The sequence below is a fragment of the Sturnira hondurensis genome, unplaced genomic scaffold (genome assembly GCF_014824575.4).
Source record: "Sturnira hondurensis isolate 20B ecotype Veracruz unplaced genomic scaffold, ASM1482457v3 Scaffold0021143, whole genome shotgun sequence".
Classification (NCBI taxonomy): domain Eukaryota; kingdom Metazoa; phylum Chordata; class Mammalia; order Chiroptera; family Phyllostomidae; genus Sturnira; species Sturnira hondurensis.
Genome location: NW_028093774.1, coordinates 27878104 through 27899373, shown reverse-complemented (window position 1 = coordinate 27899373; position 21270 = coordinate 27878104). Strand labels below are relative to the sequence as shown.

At 42.3% G+C, this 21270-nt stretch overlaps 1 protein-coding gene and 2 non-coding genes across 3 annotated transcripts in view; 1 reads left to right on the top strand and 2 right to left on the bottom strand.

Annotated features, from left to right (window-relative positions):
* Nucleotides 1-21270, top strand: part of FNTB (farnesyltransferase, CAAX box, subunit beta) — a 76830-nt gene that overhangs the window by 39681 nt on the left and 15879 nt on the right. Inside the window, exons 6-9 of the mRNA XM_037031366.1 lie at nt 6609-6755; nt 6859-6942; nt 11000-11086; nt 19490-19619. Coding sequence (XP_036887261.1) covers nt 6609-6755; nt 6859-6942; nt 11000-11086; nt 19490-19619 — 448 coding nt within the window. The remainder of the gene's footprint in view (nt 1-6608; nt 6756-6858; nt 6943-10999; nt 11087-19489; nt 19620-21270) is intronic.
* Nucleotides 14953-15080, bottom strand: LOC118976998 (small nucleolar RNA SNORA19). The gene has a single exon (XR_005064409.1). It is a non-coding gene; the product is annotated as a small nucleolar RNA SNORA19 (small nucleolar RNA).
* On the bottom strand, nt 15200-15327 carry LOC118976999 (small nucleolar RNA SNORA19). The gene has a single exon (XR_005064410.1). It is a non-coding gene; the product is annotated as a small nucleolar RNA SNORA19 (small nucleolar RNA).

Here is a 21270-nt window from a genome sequence, read left to right as displayed (position 1 = left end):
TTAATAGTTTCTCCCCTGAATAACTCCTTAAATATTTTTCCTTTTAATTTTTAAATTTAATTATGATTTGTTTCTTTACCTTTAGTGAGGACACCTTATCTGTGTTCTGGGATTTTTTTTTTTTTTTTGCCAGCAGCACCTGGCATGTGGTGGGTAGAGGCCAGGGATGCAGCTAAACATCCTCCACAGGACAGTCCCCACAGCCAAGAATGATCCAGCCCAACATGTCAACAGGGCCAAGGTGGAGCAACCCTGCTATAAAATGACCAACTTTAGACTTGACCGCACATCCCAAACAGCAGTGTCCAGGGGGTTGCCGGTGCTTGACGAAGAGTCAGAGAACCCGTCACACACCATAGGCAGCCCTGCCTCCTGGAATCGACCAGAGCCTGCCTGCCTTTCACCTGTTCATTGCTCTCGGTCTACCTGGGCCAGGAGTTCTCCTCTCCCTTGTAGTATAAGCAGAAACTGTTTTAAGTATGAAATCTGAAAGGCTTAGTACTAGAAGAAGCTCGATGTCAACTCATTCCTCTTGCATTTGCATCTACTCCTGAGCCATTCTGCTCGAGGATAACTGTTCCTATTTCCAAAGCTATAATCTTTGTAACTTATTCTAGACCTTAAGTCTGTCTGTGGTAACCTATTCTGGTGCTGACGTTTTTCTTACATCTAACCTAAAATCTTGCTGCAGATTAGGTTCAGTTTGTATAGTTACCCTTTGCATTTTTGATGTATGTTGCTGGGCAGCTTTCTACTGTGATTGCCTGTAATATTAAGCCTTTTAATAAGTATTTTATTTAGCCATCTTTGCAACTCTTGTCCAAACTTCCTTTGAGTTGGAAAATGGAGGCTTGAGCCAGACGCAGTTCTGACCAGTACTGTGTTTGTGATGCTTTTCAGAGGCACTCTTGTTATTGTTCACAGCTCGTGGGCTCTGGCCCCAGGCCCTTTTCTGCAGTATTCCTAGTCCTTTCCCGTGATACGTTTATACACTTCATTCATCCCCGCTCCTGCCACCCCTAAGCACATACATTGCTACTGGTACCTATTTGGTTTGTTTTATTCTAATTGCCTTCGGATTTGTTTTATATTATTCTACTTTAATTCTCACCATGGAGGTGTTTCTCTGCTCATTTGTATTATTTTGTTCTTCACTGTACATGAACAGCTTTTGAGTTCTTCCTCCAACTAGTGACAGTGATGTCCAGAATCAACCACACTTGGTCAGACCTCAACTGTCACCTAAAAGTCTGAGTAAACTCCTTATGAGACTGCCAGTAAGTCTTTGATACCCTTGCTTTGAACTTGACCCTCTTGTAACTTTTACGCACTCTTTAATAGTTGAATGTTAGAGCAGTGGTTTCCAGTACAACTTTCTGCGATACTGGAAATATTCTCTATTCTGTGGTAGCCACTAGTGACAGGTAGCTTTTGAGCAGTTGCAGTGTGACTTGTGTGACCCAAGGAGCTAAATTTTAAATTTTATTTAAGTTAAAAATTTAAATAGCCTTGTGTGGCTACTGTCTACCTGTTGGACAGTGCTGATCCATCCCATTGCTACCCAAAATGTGACCCACAGGCCAGCAGCATTGCTGGCACCTGGAAGCTTGCTGGCAATGCAGCCATCAGGCCCGTCCAGCACCACTGAATTCGATCTGCACTCTAACAGGATCTCCAGGCGATTTCTAGGCGTGCTTCAGTTGAGGAGCGCTAATGCTTGGCTGTACATTGAAGTCAAATGGGGAGTTTTAAAAATATTGCTGCCTGGGTCCCAATTGTACTGATTCTGATTTAATTGGTGTAAGGTGTGGCCTGGGCTTGGGCATCCCCCAGGTAATTCTAATTGCTCAGCAAAAATGTGTAGTGCTCACACTTTGTGTGTATCCAAATCACCTGGGAATTTGATCAAACTATAGAGGCCCAGGCTCTTTCCTGCTTTGGCAAGGCTGAGTCTGTGTATTCTTTACCAGCTCTCCAGTGATTCTGATACACACTTTTTGAGTTTGAAAGTTTCTGATCTACTTCTAGCCAAGATGGAGGCATAGGTAGACATGCTGTGCGTCCTTGCACAACCAAAAGGACAACAGCACATTTTAAAACAAAAAACAACCAGAACCGACAGAAAATTGACTCTATGGAAGTCCGACAGCCAAGGAGTTAAAGAAGAAACATTCATCCAGACTGGTAGGAGGGGCGGAGTCGAGCAGCCAGGCGGAGAAGACTCAGGGCAAGGCCCTGGGCTGGTGGAGCAGGCAAGGCAGCTGATTGCGGACTGTGTGGTCCCACAATCACGTGCAGATAAACCAGGAGGAACAACTGGAGAGCGAGACAGATCATGCAACCCTGGGTTCCAGTGTGGGGAAATAAAGCCTCAAACCTCTGATTGAAAACACTGGTGGATGTTGAGGCGGCAGTGGGAGAAACTCCCAGACTCACAGGAGAGTTTGTTAGAGAGGCCCACAGGGTCCTAGAATGTACACAAACCCACTCACCTGGGAATCAGCACCAGAAGGGCCCAATTTGTTTGTGGGTAGTGGGGGAAGTGGCTGAAAACTGTCAGAGAACAGAGCAAGCACCATTATTCCCTCTTGGACCCTTCCCCCACATACAGCATCAAAGTGCAGCGTTGTGGGTTGCCCCGCCCTGGTGAACACCTAAGGCTCTGCCCCTCATACGTAACAGGGGCATTAAGACAAAAAAAAAAATGGCCCAAATGAAAGAACAAATCAAAGCTTCAGAAAAAATACAACTAAGAGACAAATAGATAGCTAACTTATCAGATGCACAGTTCAAAACACTGGTAACCAAACACTGATTACCAATGTTTGGCATATGGCCACAAATTAGCTGAAAAAATGAAGGCTGTGCTAAGTGAAATAAAGGAAAATGTACAGGGAACCAACAGTGATGGGAAGGAAACCAGGACTCAAATCAATGGTGTGGACCAGAAGGAAGAAAGAAACATCCAACCAGAACAGAATGAAGAAACAAGAATTCAGAAAAATGAGGAGAGGCTTAGGAACCTCTAGGACATCCTTAAACATCCCAACATCCAAATCGTAGGGGTACTAGAAGGAGAAAAGGAAGAGTAAGAAATGGAAAACTTCTTTAAAAAAATAATGAAGGAGAACTTTCCTAATCTGGCAAAGGAAATAGACTTCTAGGAAGTCCAGGAAGTTGGACCCAAGGAGGAATACATCAAGCCACATTATAATTACATTACCCAAGATTAAAGATAAGGAGAGAATCTTAAAAGCAGCAAAAGAAAAGGAGACAGTTATCTATAAAGGAGTTCCCATCAGACTGTCAGCTGATTTCTCAAAAGAAACCTTGCAGGCAAGAGGGGGCTAGAAAGAAGTACTCCAAGTCATGAAAGGCAAGGACCTACCTCCAAGATGACTCTATCCAGCAAAGCTATCATTTTGAATGGAAAGGGAGATAAAGCACTTCCCAGATAAAGTCAAGTTAAAGGAGTTCATCATCACCAAGCCCTTAGTATATCAAATGTTAGAAAAAGAAGACAAAAAGTATGAACAGTAAAATGACAACAAACTCACAGTTAGTAACAACTGAACCTAAAACAAAAACAAAAACAAACTAAGCAAACAATTAGAACAGGCACAGAACCACAGAAATGCAGATCACAGGGAGGGTTATCAGTGGGGGAGTGGAGAGGGAGAGAGGGGGAAAAGATACAGAGAATAAGTAGCATAAATGGTAGGTAGAAAATAGAAAGGGGGAGGTTAAAATTAGTATAGAAAATGTAGCCCTGGCTGGTGTAGCTCAGTGGATTGAGCATGGGTCTGCGAACCACATGATCGCAGTTCGATTCCCAGTCAGGGCACATGCCTGGGTTGCAGGCCAGTTCCCAGAAGGGGATGCACCAGAGGCAACCATACATTGATATTTCTCTCCTTCTCTCCTTCCCTTCCTCTCTAAAGATAAATAAGTAAAATCTTAAAAAAAAGAGAGAAAATGTAGAAGCCAAAGAACTTACATATATGACCCATGGACATGAACTAAAGTGGGGGAATGCAGGTGGGAGGGGGTGCCCAGGTCAGAGGGGAATAAAGGGGGAGAAATGGGACAACTGTAATAGCATAATCAATAAAACATATTGAAAAAAATCTCTGATCTAGAAGATCGTTTCCCACAATCTTGGTCATGTAATTTGGAATGAAGTGCCTTGCTGATCTGGAAGAAAATTGATCGGCTAGATCTTTTAGTCATATGACCGTGTGAATGACTTCTGAATACTTGTGTTTTATCAAGTATTAGTTGGTGAATTTCTGGTCTCTGAGATTAAGTTTTTCTCCTTTTTAAGAGATAGAAGTACCCATCACATTTTGATTTTCAGAACGGCTAAGAATTCTGCTGATGACAGCTGGTAGCTTCAAGGTCAATTTTCCAGTTCATTTAACATGCTGGCCTCTGGATCAGAATGTCCCATAATGCGAAGTGTCTGGAAGTCAAGAAAAGCCCAGCCCCTCGTGCCCCAGCATAGCCCCACGGACAGTCAGATGCAGCCGGTCAGCTGACAGTGTTTGGCGAGGAGGCAGGGTTTAGAGGTGTCTGGTACATTCTGATCCCAGCTCGTTCCACCCTTCAGGCTACTGGGTCAGGAGGGTTGCATTTGGCATCGTTCTATCTTGGAGCTGGGAAAGTGAATGGATAACTAGGTGACTCTTTGCCCCTTTTTTTCCTCTTTAATGTGCTGTTTTATATCAGCTAAAACCTTTTGTGACAAAGAACACTTTTTACATGCTAGTGCAGCCAGGCTTTGTCAGGACATGTGTTTATTAGCTATTTGTTTCTGGGAAATGCAACAAAAATTAAGGACGGCTTGGAAAATATGTTAGACTTCTAGGAAGTCCAGGAAGCTCAGAGAGTCCCAGAGAAGTTGGACCCAAGGAGGAATACATCGAGGCACATTATAATTACATTACCCAAGATTAAAGATAAGGAGAGAATCTTAAAAGCAGCAAAAGAAAAGGAGACAGTTATCTATAAAGGAGTTCCCATCAGACTGTCAGCGGATTTCTCAAAAGAGACCTTACAGGCAAGAAGGGGCTGGAAAGACATATTCCAAGTCATGAAAGGCAAGGACCTACATCCAAGATGTAGGTCCAACCAACTCATTTTCTCTATTAAAAGTAATTGCTATTAAAAACATGCCACCAGCCCTGGCTGGTGTAGCTCAGTGGATTGAGCACGGGCCTGTGAACCAGAGGATTGCAGTTCGATTCCCAGTCAGGGTACATGCCTGGGTTGCAGGCCAGTTCCCAGTAGGGGACCCACAAGAGGCAACCATACATTGACATTTCTCTCCCTCTCTCCTTCCCTTCCTCTCTAAAGATAAATAAATAAAATCTTTAAAAAAAAAACATGCCACGAAACTGTCTTCCTTCTCTGATTATCAACTTCAGTTTCCATCCTTGTGTTTCTTACAGGAAAATTTTAGGGGCAAACGGAATGTAATGTGCGTTGTTTCTGACCTGTGATGGTTTCAGGACTCCAGCATCAAGTCAGCTGCCTTTTCCATTGCTCCCCCTGCCCAGATAAGGGAAGGTCTGAAATCAAACACATTGTGGAAAAGCAGCAATAAACTGAGTCTTAGTGGAGACTAACTAGACGCTACGTGGTCTCTCCGGCAGCTGTAGATAAGGAAGAATGGGAGGAGCCCAGGAGAAGAAGGCTGCCTGAGCACTAGAAGGTCACAGATGTACAGTTCGTCCTCTTAAATGGAGGCCTGTCCTCACAGGAAGCCCGTGGTCCCTGCTGGGTTGTGGGGAAAGAACTTGATAACCAGAGCTTTCCCAGGGTACCCCTTTCTGGTGAACTTCAGAGGACCTGGGTCGAATAATTCTTGGTTGAATCTGGAGCAAGAATGTGACTTCCGGGCAAACTGATGCCAGGTTTGTTGGCATGGGCTTGAAGGCCAGCCCTCACTGAACAGTCTCTCCCAGTGAGGGAGCTGGGGCCCCTGGGGGTTATGCTAAAAACTCTTCTTGAACCGACAGATGGGGCTGCATTCAGTGACATGAGTCAGCAGTACTTACGGTTTCCCCAGTGGAGATGAGCATGGTTCTCCTAACCACGGAGGCAGACTCCATAAAAGCTTGTTTCCTGTTGGTTAAAGGAATAAAAATCACTAGCCCACTGGGGCATAGGTGGCTATGGGAGTGAGAAGGCATCTCTTTAAATATTCTTGGTAGGCCTTATGATGGATCTAGACCTGGGTGGTTAGTGTGGAAAGAAGCAGTTGAATGAGAATATGGGAACGATTTGGTCAAGAAGCATGACAGTTCCCCCAGCCCTAGGGAAGTCCGTTTGTTTCTGCCCGGACTTATGTTCTTGCTTCATGGCTAGGCACATGCTTAAATGTAAAACTCAGATGAAGGCATACAACGCGGATGAGAGCAGGGTAGAGAGCTAGGCCTTTCTTGGGGGTTAACTACTTTAGATATGTGTTCAGTAGGTGGGAGGAGAACTTTTTTCTTGTTCCTTTTGAGGGACCAGGGAACATTTGGAAAGGCATGGACTCTGGTGGAATTTCATGCTTGGGAATCAATGTCTTATTGTGCTTTTCCCTTTGGCTGTGTACCTAGTGTGTGTCAGTTCCTGGAGCTGTGTCAAAGCCCAGACGGTGGCTTTGGAGGGGGCCCTGGCCAGTACCCACACCTTGCACCCACGTATGCAGCAGTCAATGCCCTGTGCATCATTGGCACTGAGGAGGCCTATGACGTCATTAACAGGTACAGCCAAAGCCAGCAGTGAAGGAAACGCAGAAGGGCGCCCCCTGCTGCTGACACTGCACTGACCTCACCGTGTCTGGCCTCTCTCCCATTTGTTTCACAGAGAGAAGCTTCTTCAGTATTTGTACTCTCTGAAGCAACCCGATGGCTCTTTCCTCATGCACGTTGGAGGTGAGGTGGATGTGAGGTGAGTGGGGTTTTTCTCGGGCCGCCGCATCAGTGGGTTCGGGAGATTGCCATTAGAGCCACCAGACCCGGGGAAGAGCACGGTGAAGCTGCTGCTCTGTCACCGGGTGACAGGCAGAATGACTTGCTGGTGACACAGTATCACAGTCATTGCAGAGGTGATACAGACATCCTCAGTGTGATGATCACTTGATGTCATTTATGTAAATACCAAAATATAAGTAAGACAGAAACAAAATCAACTGCTCTTGTTTTAAAAGTTAAAAATACATTCATCTGGCATAAAATGGTATACCATGATATATAATAACCATATAGTGCCATATAATCTTTCACCTCTCCGGGAGAGGAAGGGAGAGGAAAGGCCAGTGGGGACTTAGTGAATGTTTTCTGAATGGATTTGATGAAATTGTGACAATGTTTAACACCCACACAAGAACTGCTTCGACAGGCACAGAACCCTTGTGGGCCAGTGGAACGCAATGGGGTCGGCTTGCATTAACCAATTAGAAGGAATTGCTGCAGAATTATTACTTACCTCAAGAATCCCCTAGTGCACCCAGTAAGCAGCTTATTCCCCTGGCAGACGATTGCTTATGAAGCATATAGAGAATTCACTGAACAAGTAATTTCTCAATGGCAGCGGATCATTGAGATTTTATACCAAAGTCCAGTACTTAGTCTGAATAATACATTTTTATGAGATTTCTGTATCACTGCCTTTTTGTAAATGTGTTTGCTTCTACACGAGCAGATTAACATTCTGGGTGAGCCATTGGTTTGAAAGTGCAGGGGAAGAAAAGACATGATGGTCATGGAGCATGAAATACATTGCAGATAAAAGTAGGCACCCAGGCTGCAGAGGCCTCTAGTAAAGGACTTCCTTCTATCTGCAACTTGCCAGCTCACATAAAAAAACTAGCATAGGTGTCTACCAGAAAAGCTGTTTCTCTACTCATGACACTTATGATACCAGGAACGTGAATGAGGACACGCACCACAGGATAAGGGCTCAGTCCCACAAGACTGCCCCTACTTCAAATGCCAGTCACAAGTAGCATGTCATGTCTCTCGGTTATCCATACTCCTGTCCTGCTTGCTGCCTGACGTGGCTACAAACTGGGGGTTACTGTGATGTTCTCCTCAGGTTCAGCGATTTGCTAGAATGGCTCACGGAACTCAGGGAAACACTTTACTATTACTGGTTCATTCTGAAGTGTATTATAAAGGATACAAATCAGCAGCCTGATGAGGAGATAGATAGGGAGATGTCTGGAAGTTTCCAGGGCGCAGGAACTTCTGTCCCCATGAAGTTGGGGTGTGCCACCCCGCAGCAGGCACTGGGTGTATTCACCAACCCAGAGGCTCCCTGAATCCCTTCATCTAGAGTTGTTATGGGGGTTCTGTTACATAGGCATGATTGATGAAATCCTTGGCCATTGGCGATTAACCCAATCCCCAGCCCTTTTCCTCTAGAGGGCGGGGCTGAAAGTTCTGCCCTTCCAATCACAAAGTTTCTTCGTCTGGCCACTGGTCCCCATCCTCCAGGAGTCACCCCAGATACAGCAGAATGGGGCTTGTTATACAAATGGAAGATTGTACCATCACACCTGTAACTCAGAATATCCCAAGGGTTTTAGGACCACTGTGCCAGGAACTCTGCAGAAGACCACATTTATTTTTATTATATCACAATACCTCAGTATCTGTTGTTAAAAGAAAAACTGAGGCACATTAAAAGTTTTAAGTTTATTTCAGCAAAAATCAATTTGATTTGGATGGCAACCAGTCTAGCAGATAGAAAGGAACTCCAAGGAGCTGCATAAAATGAAATACTTTTATAGGCAGGAGGGAGCAGGGCACTAGGCAAAGGCAGGCTGGTGATGGCGAGGTCACCTTCGGGGATGGTGGGGACTTAGCAGGCAGATGACCTAACCAGTGCCGATCAGGCAGTTCCTGATGGACTGGTGTGAGATTCCACTTTTGGGAAAGCCCAGACTATAAATCAGTATTAGTTTAGCATAAGTGACTCCATTTTTAGCCTCTTACCTTGTTTTTTAAACATGGTATAGTTCACCAAAGCCAATACAACTACTGAGGAAAAGTAATGCAGTATTGTGTTGATGCCTCTTAAGGAAAAAGTTACAAGATTTTTTTCCCTTCAAGGTCACTACATTTTCATTCCTGTTCTATAGATATCCCCATCAAATATGCACAGTCTTGAAGTTTAGCTTCTTAAAGCTTTCTCAGATTACTAGACAAAAGCTAACAAACCCTGGCACAATTGCTTTGGCGTTTTATCACATACCTAGATGACAGAGCATAGGGTGTGTTCAAGAAAGAGTTCCTGTTGCTGAAGTGTAGGGGGTCTGGGGGCCGTGGGAGGATGGGGGCTGGAAGCACCTGTGGGGAACAGGTGAGGGGGCCTGAAGTCTTAAGAAGCCCAGAGTTTAAAGGCAGTAAGAAGCCACAGACAGTTTTAAGTAGGGAGTGATGTAATCTGACTGTATGTGATATGATCTGTGGATTATTAGTTCCCCAGTTGCAATGAGTAGATAGTGAGTAGTATTAGTAAAAGTCTTCTGGTTTCAGGGCTGAAGGGAAGAAGACTGGACAGGAGACTGATCCAGGTAACAGTGACTTGGATTTAGGCAGTAGCAGCGTGGATGGAGAGCAGTGGACAGATTTGAGAGATGTGATGACTGGATGGAGGGAGAGAGGAGGAAACTGCACCACAAAGATGCATTTTTGTTCCCTCCCCGTCTCAGTGTGAGATCTAGGACTGGTCAGTGGCTTCTGGCATCACACCTCAGTTCTTCCGTGTATGAGAAGCGAACTATGTGTGTGGCCTCCTCCCTGTTTCAGAGGTTACATTAGGATTCAAGAGCAAATACTTTTGAACCCTGTTGAGAGGCTTAAGACCTGAAGGAAATTAGATCAGACCTTCGAAGTTAGCTTTTGGTAGATGGCAACATTTGGCACCCAGGACCCTTGCATGCTTCCGATGCCTGCTGGCGTAGCTCAGCCTCTGCGGTGCCTTTGGCCAGCGCGAACAGGCTGTGAAAATGCTGGCAGGATAATACTGCTCACAGCCTCTGCAGGGAGTTCTTCGGAAAGCCTCAGTAAGTTTGACTAAGTTTGACTAACACAGAAACTAGACCCTTCTCACTCCCCCCTCTTGTAATTTCTTACGAGGTCTTAGAAAAAGAATTTGTAAGCAGAATTTTTATCTTCAAGATAAAATGGACTGAGATGCTGGCATTTGAAAAGACCATAGTAGGGAAGAAAAGACAGTTTGTAGATGTGCTCCACCATAGAGGGCGAAGCTGAAATAAATGTTTTGAGAAGAAATGGGGCTGGCAGAATCCTTCCAAATCAAGCAGGACAGCATTATGAGGATAAAAACATGTGCTCTTTCTTTTTCATTTAAAGACATGTGTGTATGTGTGTCTGTACCAGTGGGGTGCTTAAAATCAAAGGTTTTTTTTTCTCCCTCCAGAGGCTGAAGGAAGGTAGCTGAGTGGGCTCATCTTGCCCTCTGATCTAAGCAGCCATTATGGCCTGGTGGCCTGCTTTGCAATGTGTTTGTTGTAGAAAAAATATATATAGTCCAGCTTTAATGTGTCCACTCCATAAACAGACAGAGATCCTGGATCTGAGACAGTACTGACATCTGAGTGAGTGATCGCATCAGAAATACCTGGATGACACCATGGAATTTTGGGAACCCTTATAGGTCTTTGAAAGAAGAACTGCAGTCACTTTGACATGGATTGATACGGCTGTTGTTTCCTCTGGTGTAGATTTGACCATGTGGAGGTAGGGAGAATAGAATGTCATGTTCTTTTTGCTGAAGCCGTGCTGTGAGCAACTCTATCCAAACAGAATGTCAAACCTCTCGGTTGGAGACCCGGGAGGACTGACCCTGTGCCAAGAGTGAGGACAGGAGGTGACTACAGCTTACCAGGCAGAGACAGCAATCTGCCCAAGAAGCTCACTGAGCCTTATTTAGGCTCTTCCTTAGAGCTTAACACTTTCCCCTCCATTTCTGTCCCCAGAAGTGCCTACTGTGCCACCTCGGTAGCTTCTCTGACCAACATCATCACTCCAGACCTCTTCGAGGGCACTGCCGAATGGATAGCAAGGTGAGAGGAGCTGGGTTTGCCCTGGCCTCTTAGACAGCTGTGGCCAAAGCCTTCTGAAAAATAAAGAAAGTGAAAAAAGACTGGAAGGGAAAGTAAAGTTACAAGAGATATATTAAGGTTGTAGCATTGTAAGTTTCAAAATTACCTTAAAAGGTGCCCTCACCAAACTTTCTTTAATGTTGTATTACAGTTTAGATTGGCAAGGGTCAAAGACTTGGTTAGGCAGTAATGGTGAGAGTCTAAGTGGATTTACCCATTTTCAAGAGCAACTTGGTAATATCTCAAAGTAGCCCTTGCTGATGATCCAGTAATTCCACCCCTGCAGAAACTCTCATGCGGATGTGTGAAAGAGACAGACAAAAAGCTGGAATCAGGTTAAATGTTCATAAGCACAATGTGGACAAGTAAGTTTTGATATAGGTACATTGGAATATAATATAGCCATTAAAATGAATGAATGTGCCCTGGCTGGTGTAGCTCAGTAGACTGAGCGCGGGCCTGTGAACCACACAATCGCAGTTCGATTCCCAGTCAGGGCACATGCCTGGGTTGCAGGCCAGTTCCCAGCAGGGGACTCATGAGAGGCAACCATACATTGATATTTCTCTCTTTCTCTCCTTCCCTTCCTCTCTAAAGATAGATGAATAAAACCTTTAAAAAATGAATGAATACAAGCTACATGTGTCAATATGGACGAATCTCAAAGCTCTCATTTAGAATCAAAGGACAGATAAAGAGCTTCCCAGACAGGAAAAAGTCTAAAGGAGGTTATCACCACCAAACCAGTTATATGAAATGTTAAAGTGTCTTCTTTAAGAAGAAGAGAAAAAAGAAATGTGAAAAATAAAATGGCAATAAATACATATCTATCAACAATTGAATCTAAAAATCCAAATAAACGAGTAAGCAGAACAGAAACAGACTCATATACAGAGAACATTGTTGCCAGATGGGAGGGGTTTGGGAGGATGGGTAAAAAAGGTGAAGGGGTTGGGGAAGCACAAATAGGTAGTTACCGAACAGTCATGGGGATGTGAAGCACAGCATAGAGAACACACTCACTAGAATTCTGATAACTAGGTGTGGTGTCAGGTGGGCGTGAGATTTGTCAGCATGATCATGTAGTAAGTTCTATAATATCTAATCACCGTGGTGTGCATCTGAAACTAATATATGCCAACTGTAATTGAAAAATAAAAAAATGATTTAAAAAATGAACAAATGAGAGCTACATGTATCAATACGGACTAATCTCAACAATGTTGAGTAAAAAAAAGGGGTTGTTAAATGTACCAGTTAGTGTATTTACTTAAAATGTAAAAATATGCAAAACAGTTCTATATAGTTATGGAAAGAATCATACATAATAATATAAGAACATGCATGGGAAAGATAAATGCCAAGTTCAGGGTGAGAGAGCAGAGGAAGTAAGACTGGGCAGGCCACAAAGCTCCACTGAAGACTTGAACTGTATCTCCAATGGTTCATTTCTTCAAAATGTTTTTTAAAAGCCCTGAAATGTACATGGCTAAATGCAAGGTAGGTGTTGGGTGCATGTATGTGCTATATATTATTTCCTATACTTTCCTGGATGCATCAAATAGTTTATCATTAAAAATAAAAAAAATGTATGGTAGATACAAATGTATATTATGAAAAGATATGCAAACTGCATTGTTTTATTTTTTACATTTTTATTTTTATCAAAGTATATTTATTACTATGAAAATGTAATTTATAGCTAAACCAGATAATATACTATGAGAATATTTGTTTTTTTTTATAACTTTAATCTCCTAGGCTTAATCATTACCTCTTCTTAAAACGCATGTATCATGAATTCATTCCCACATTTTCTGTCAGAACTATACAGTTCCTCTGGATACAGTCAGACACTTCAGGCAACATATCGATTCTCTTTTGTGTGTGTGTATGAGTGTGCATGTGTGTGCACACACATGTGTGTTTTGAGTCATCCTACCTGGAGCCCCTGCCGTCCTGCTTCTGTTGGGCAGAGCGTGTTCAGCTGGCTGCCGCAGGCGTCCAGGCGCTTCCTTTCAGCGTAGAATTCTCTCCCCTTTGCTGAGGCCCTGCCCCCCTTTCTCTTGGTTTACGGATCCCTTTCAATGAAACGTGTACTCCAGGAGATCCTCCAAAAGAGCACTTGGGTGATACATTTAAAAACATTTTTTAATTCAGTTTATTAGGGTGACATTGGTTATGGTGGTACATTTTAAAAGATTTTATGTATTTCTTTATTCTGGTCTCATAGTTGATTGATAGTTTATTTGGCTACAGGTTTCTAAATTGGAAACTGTATAAATTATATTCCTTCAGAATTTTTAAGTGTTGTTCCATTATCTTTTGGCTTCCAATGTCACTGTTTAAAAGGCTGATACTAACAATAACCAGTATTTACTGAGGACTTGGTGTGTAGTTCTCGCCAGTGGGGCAGCAAGTAGTTTAGAGATTGCGAGTATAGACTGCTGGAGTTTGGTCATTTATTCTGCTTTGTGTTGCTCAGTTGAAGTTTCCCATCTTTTTATTCATAACGAATATATTTTTCTTTACTTCACTGAGGTAAATATATAATTAAAATACCTGCTCTAAAACCCTTATCTGGTAATTTTAACCTCTAGGTATCTTGAAGTTGGTATGTCATGTTTCCTGATTCTGCGTATGTGAGGTAGTTTGAGGGTTGTAGCTCAGACATTGTGGTGTTCTGTCGTAGACAGTGGGTTCTGTTAGGTAGCCCTAAAGAGCTGAAATACAAAGAAATTAAGTGACTGAAACCATTTAAGGTAACGACTGTGTTTTCCTGACTCCTAATGCCAATGTATTTCCAATCCATTGTATTTTTGTTTTGTTTTTCTTTTTCTCTGTCCCACCTCCCACCACCAGAAGTTTTTGAAATCTTTATTTCTACTCTTTGGAAACTTCATACTGATGAACAATTATAGGGATTTTTTTAAAAAATCATTTGCTGGGTACTCAGCAGGTATCTTCAGTCTGGAATTGTATATACTTCAATTCTTTTTAAAAGTATATTTTATTGATTATGCTATTACAGTTTTCTTGATTTTTCTCCCTTTCCCCTCTTCACCCAGTACCCCCATTCCTTCCAGCAATTGCCCCGTAGTTCATGTCCATGGGTCGTGCATATAAGTTCTTTGGCTTCTCCATTTCTTATACTATTCTTAACAGTCCCCTGTCTATTTTATACCTACCAATTATGTATCCTATTCCCTGTCCTTTTGCCTCATTCTCCCCCTTCCCCCTCCCAACTGATAACCCTCCAAATGATCTCCATATCTGTGATTCTGTTCTTGTTCTTAGTTTGTTTTTTAGATTCATTTGTTCATAGTTGTCAGTTTGTTGTCATTTTAATGTTCATAATTTTGATCTTCTTTTTCTTAAATTAATCTCTTTAACATTTCATGTAATTTTGGCTTGGGTATGATGAACTCCTTAAGCTTTACCTTACCTGGGAAGTACTTTATCTGCCCTTCCATTCTAAATGATAGCTTTGCTGGATAGAGTAATCGTGGTTGTAGGTCCTTGCATTTCATCACTTTGAATGCATCTTGCCTGGAAAGTTTCTTTTGAGAAATAAACTGATAGTCTTATGGGAACTCCTTTGTAGGTAACTTTCTTGCTGCTTTTGAGATTCTTTATCTTTAACTTTTGGCATTTTAATTATGATGTGTCTTGGTGTTGCCCTCTTTGGGTCCAACTTGTTTGGGACTTTCTGTGCTTCCTGGACTTGTATGTCTATTTCCTTTGCTAAATTAGGTAAGTTTTCTTTCATTATTTTTTCAAATAAAATTTCAATTTCTTCTATTTTTTATTTTTTATTTTTTTATTCTATTTGTCTGAAGGAGACTGGCAGCATTACTATTTAGTTATACTGCTAATTAACCTTCAACTACTTATATAGCACATAAGAAATAACACTGCTCACATATACGAGAAAGCAGGTCAATGAAATGTGCACTAAANGGACTTGTATGTCTATTTCCTTTGCTAAATTAGGTAAGTTTTCTTTCATTATTTTTTCAAATAAAATTTCAATTTCTTTTATTTTTTATTTTTTATTTTTTATTTTTTTATTCTATTTGTCTGAAGGAGACTGGCAGCATTACTATTTAGTTATACTGCTAATTAACCTTCAACTACTTATTTAGCACATAAGAAATAACACTGCTCACATATACGAGAAAGCAGGTCAATGAAATGTGCACTAAAATTTCAATTTCTTACTCTTCCTCTTCTCCTTCTGGCATCCCTATGATTTAGATGTTGGCACTTTTAGAGATGTCCCAGAGTCTTCTTACACTGTCCTCATTTTTACAAAATTCTTTTTCTTTTTTCTGTTCTGGTTGAATGCTTATTGCTTCCTTATGTTCCAAATCGTTGATTTGAATACTGGCTTCCTTCCCTTCACTATTGGTTCTCTGTAGATTTTCTTTATTTTACTTAGTGTAACCTTCATTTCTTCCTTTATGTTGTTGCCATACTCATTGAGTTCTGTGAGCATCCTGATCCCCAGTATTTTGAACTATGCATCTGATAGGTTGGCTAGCTCTGTTTCATGTAGTTCTTTTTCTGGGGTTTTGTTCTTTTTTTTCCCTTTGGGCCATATTTCTTTGTTTCCTCAATTTGGCAGCCTTTCTATGTTTGTTTCTGTATATTAGGTATAGCTGCTTTGAATCCCTGTCTTAGCACACCTGTTAAGTTGCATGGGGTGGAGCCTTAGATATTGGGCAGGATGAGTCAACCCACTTCACCACTTTGTGGCTCTGTGTGGGGGGAGGGCTTGGAGAGGGGACAGTGCTGCTGCCTGGCTTCTGGAAGTTTGCCTGGCACTTACACTGTTTCCAGTCACTTCACTCACTTCCTGTATATAACTGATGCCCTTCCAGCTGTTGCCCTGGTTCTGAATCCCAGAGTGGGTGGGTCTGTGTATGTTTTAGCCTCATGTAGGCCCTTTAATCAGTCTCCTGAAAATCTAGCAGTTTCTTTCACTGCCCCAACCCCACAGGTTTTTACAGCCAGAAGTTATGGGGATTTATCTTCCTGGTGCTGGAGCCCTTGGCTGTGCAATCTGGTCTGGGGCTGGGATTGCTTGCTCCCAAGATATCCCTCCTGAATTCTATCTACCACCTGTGACTGTGGGGCCACCTGTTCCACCACCGGCTCCTCCTGCCACAGCACATCTCCTTGCCTCTTGCCTTGACTCTGCATCCACTCCTCCTACCGGTCTGGATGAATGTGGCTTCTTTAAGTCCTTGGTTGTCAGACTTCCATACAGTTCGATTTTTTGGCAGTTCTGGATGCTATTTGTTTTGAGGTTAATTGTAATTCTTCTTGTGGTTGCCTGAGAGGGCAAAGCGTGTCTGCCTACACCTCCATCTTGACGAGAAGTCTGTATACGTCAGTTGTAAGAAACTTTATTATATTATCTATTTTATAATTTCTTCCCCCTCATTATCTGTGTTTGCTCTTTTTATAACATCCTTTAAGTAGGGTTGGTCTGCTTTTTCAAACATTTTTGCCTATTTTTCACCTCTTAGTTTTTCTTGTATACTTCAGAAAGATTCCCTTACCTCTTTTAATCCTTCTGTCATTATTTTTGCAATTCTATTTTAAAATTTCCAGAGCTTATTTTATCTTTACTTATAACAAAGAACGCTTCTTATATACTCTCATGTTCTTGTTTCAGGAATATTTTATACCTACACTGTTTTTACTTTATATTATGTTTTATCTAAAGATGTAACTTTAAACAGTTTACTTCTGCTTCCTACATATTTACTCCAATTTATTTGTATTTGTTTGTTTGGGGCTCTCTTTTTCATATTGGAGACTTTGCTCAAATGTCTGGTGTTCAGATTTAGGAGTCAAGTGCTAAAGTCCGATAGGGAGCTCTGTGTGCCAGGGTGGGCTGGGAGCCAGCCATTCACTGGGGAATTCTCATATATCAATATGTATAGGGTTTTCCCTTGAGCATGGGAGTTTCCCTAGAGAAGAATCTTCCAAATTTCTGGTTGGGGTATGAAATTGGCAGCCAGCCTCGTGAAATACTAGTAGAGTAAGGGGTTGGGGGTGTATGTGTTCAGGTTGTAGACTCAACTCCTACTGAGACTAAAGTCTCCTTCTTGCTCTCAGCCAGTTGTTCTGGATGTCCTGAATTCAGGTTCCCCCAAACCAACATCTTCTGCTGGGTCTGAGTACTCCTGCTGGGTACCTGCTGGTCTAAATGATTCTTATGTAAATGAGCAAGCAATCAACTTGTCTCCCGTGCATCCCACTGTAGGAGGCGTGCTGTGTCTCCAGTCCCTGGGCCTTCCGCTGGAGCAATGACCTTGCTTTCTGTTGTCTCCTCCCTACTCCCCGGGGCTGGTTTAGGTTTCTCTATTCTATTGAGTCCATTACTTTTTCTCTCTCTCCTTTCTAGCTTTCAAAATTTAGCTCCTGTCTGTATTCATATTCTATCTTATTGTCTTTACTGTGATGGTTTTTATCCCTTTTAAAATTGCCTTACTTTCATTTTACTGGACTCTCATGTTCAGTCCGTTATGTTTAGCTAGAAGACACTCCCAAAGAAGTGTACTAAGTTGCTTCTATGCATGCGAAAACAAAAGGAGGGAAAGTGGAATGCATATTGTGTGTATGTATATGTGTATGTTTATGTGTGTGTGCAGAGGGAGAGAGGGAGAGAGACTGGAATGCAGAAACGGACAGAGGTTGTTGCTGGTGAGAGGGACTAGGAGGCCGATGGGCAGGGGACTTACTCTTCATTGTTTATTCTTAAACTGAATTTTTGTACTTAAAAAATGTAAAGGTAAGCTAAGATAAAAATTTTAAGAGGTCTTTAGTGTGTGTATTCTTTACTCATTAGAACTTTAACTTGAGTTGTTTCTATGCTTCACGTAGCCAAATGTACTGGAAAGAAAACTTGGAGTGTGTGTTTGGGTGGTGCTCAGGGATCTGGACAGGGGATGGTAGCCAGTGTCTGGCTCTGCACTCGGTCTGCACTGTGATCCCCCTGGGCCTGTGGCTTCTCTGAAAAAGGTCTGTGAGTTCCCAGGATGCCTGGCCTCATGGACAGGGGCCTGGAGGACAGTAGGTATTACTGCTTCTACCGTCTCTTGGGTTAAGGGCTCACCCACCTGCACGCCTGTAGTGTGAGATGAATGCACCTGCGGGGACTATGACTCTGTGTACGTGTGTACAGTATGCACATACTTCAGGCTCACTGGAAGAAAATTCTCTGTCGTTACATGAAAATATACTGAAGTTTCTTTATTTCACAGGTAAAGCATGTTCGTTACAGCAAAAAGAAGAAAATCTAAACCATTTGTAACCCACTACCAACAACTCTTTGGTGCATATCTTTCCAGAATTCCAGAATAATCATATAGTACATTATCATTTTAAAACTTTTTCATGTAATATATTTGGAACATCTTTAAATATATTTCTATAGCATTTTACATGACTGTAGTATTCTGTTGTACAGAATTCTACAACATTCTGTTGTGTCCCCTGCCCATTGGCCTCCTAGTCCCTCTCACCAGCAACGACCTCTGTCCATTTCTGCATCCCAGTCTCTCTCCCTCTCTTTTACTCTCTTTGTACACACACATAAACACACACACACCGTAATGTGTATAACTAGTCCGCTCTTGTTGGGCACCTGTGTTGTTTCTAATATTCTGCTGTTATAAATGGGAACATAGTAAACATTCCTGTAATTCGATCTTTGGAAACATTCTTATTTTAGAGGGTTAATTCCTAGAAATGACCTATATTTCTGGGCCAAAGGTTATGCCTAGGATAGGATTTAATAAGATTTAATGATGAGGAAATGTACTCTTAACATATAGTCTAACTTCAAATAATAATAATAGTAATAGTAAGTGAGTCATTTGAGTAAATTATAATTTAAAAAATAAGTTTATTTTAAATAATTATATTTAAAGGCATATTTACTATAGAAACTCTGGAAAATACAGAAAAATAAAGAGGAAAAATACTAGCAATAAACCTATACTAAAAGATAACCAGAATTAGCAATTATTTTTCAATTTTATTTGAACCTGATGGTTATCATACTATATATTTGATTTTCTAACTTTTTTCTAAAAAGTAATCACTTGAGATATATGGTACATAAGTAGACTGCTGCTGAGTTCCCTTTGTTTTTTTTTTTTTGAGGAAAGGCATTTCCGAAAGTTAGTTAGATGACCTCTTTCTATCCCTAATTGTGATGCTTATGCCTTTATGTGAGTGAACGCATTTTTTGCCACCCAGGGTCCTACATTTGTGCGCATCCATTCAACCTGTCAGCTCACTGGTTGACACTGACCCCTTGCTCTCCTTTTGTCAATCTTCTCCTAGGTGTCAGAATTGGGAAGGGGGAATTGGCGGGGTGCCCGGGATGGAAGCCCACGGTGGTTACACTTTCTGTGGCCTGGCCGCGCTGGTCATCCTCAAGAAGGAACGTTTCTTAAACTTGAAGAACTTGTTGGTAAGTGCCTGTTCATCTTCTTCTTCCCAGATGCCAGGTTCCCCACCCTGCCATGTGACTACTCAGGCTTTGGAGGGGGCGGGGCCATGGGAGGGGCTCACAGAGCTCCTGCTTGGAGCGGTTGAACCCAGAGAGGAGCACTGTAAGGAAGCTGTCCATACAGTTGTTAGAGCGCTCACACTGTGTGGAGAAAGTAGAAGGAGTGAACACCTGCTCCCAGTTTCAGCTCCCTGCCTCCTGCCTTTCCATCTTCCTGCTCTGAACTTTCCACACAGTGTTTTAGGCCAACACCAGGGTTTTCTTGAGTCCCTCGGACATCTGGTATGAGCCAGGTCACCTTCCTCAGACTTCCAAGAAAAATGTAGCTTCAGTCTCTTAAAATTAGGGGTTATCATGTGTCTTAGAATATCTTAAGAGAAAAAGTTATGAGAAGAGCTTTGAGGCATTTTGAAGCCAAGCTTTTATTTCCTACCATGCTATGTGAACTTTTAGTAACTATCTTTAAATTTGCTGGGAAGAGCTGAGCAATTGCATTGAGCAGGTGGCCCGGCCCAAATGTTCATGTCTGGACTCCAAGCTCCTGACCAATACTCAGGAGGAACTCAGAAAACTGTCAGCTGCAAGGGGTGATGAGATTATCGTTAAATTGTTGTCGGAGAACTAGCACACAAATACACGCACAGCCACCCAGGAGATGTCTTTGGGGAGCATTTGTTCCCTGACTTGGACCTTAAAGCAAACAGATGCAACTGACATTTGTCTTTTCTCTCTGAGTTTGTGTGTGAGGCTCCTCTCATAGGCATTGTCAGGAGAGCCATCGTGAGCTCCCTGGAGAGTTTCCGCTCCACTCTGTAGAGATGTGACCAGCAGCTTTTGTCTTCATCCTTCGGAAGCCTCCTATAACATACTCCTTTTGAAGGTTGTTAAAGGCTTGAAGGTTCGTGCTGAAGTGGCCGGCTTTGTGCACAGGACTCTGAAATCCACTCAAATCTGATTACTAACAAGGCAGGAAACATAAAAGTTTTATCTCCTGCCATGACGGTATGGCTCAGCTGGTTGGGTGTCGTCCCACAAAGTGAAAGTTCACTGGTTCGATTCCTGGTCAGGGCACACGCCTGGGTTGTAGGCTCTGTCCCCGGATGGGGCACTTTCAAGAGGCAAGCAATCGAGATTTCTCTCTCCCCAGACAATATTCAAATTTGAACCCTGTCTACACTTCCTTGCCATGTGACCTTGGGAAAATTGTCTGATCTATTTTTCCTTCACCTTTTCCCCCTCTATAAGGTAGAGATAGTCGTTCCTTGAAGGTTAGAGGAACGTGCATATATAAACAGCCTGGCACATGGCAGGTGCTCAGTGAATGTTAGTGTCCTTCTTCCCCAAACTGCTCCCTCCCCTCCCTTTGCTTTGGGAGAACTAGGGCTCATATCTGAAGGATTTTATAGAGTCGACAGAATAAATCCGTGGGCTTAGACACTGGAAAAAATTAATTAGACTGGCTTAAAGGACTTAATATGTGGGGTAAACAAAAATGAAGCATGGACTTCCCACAATAGTGGTGACTGTCCCTTTTCTTGAGTAATGCATAGCTTACTTTCATTAAATGGCATCAGCCCCAAAGCACTGGTTCATTTAAGACTGACTGGGGATA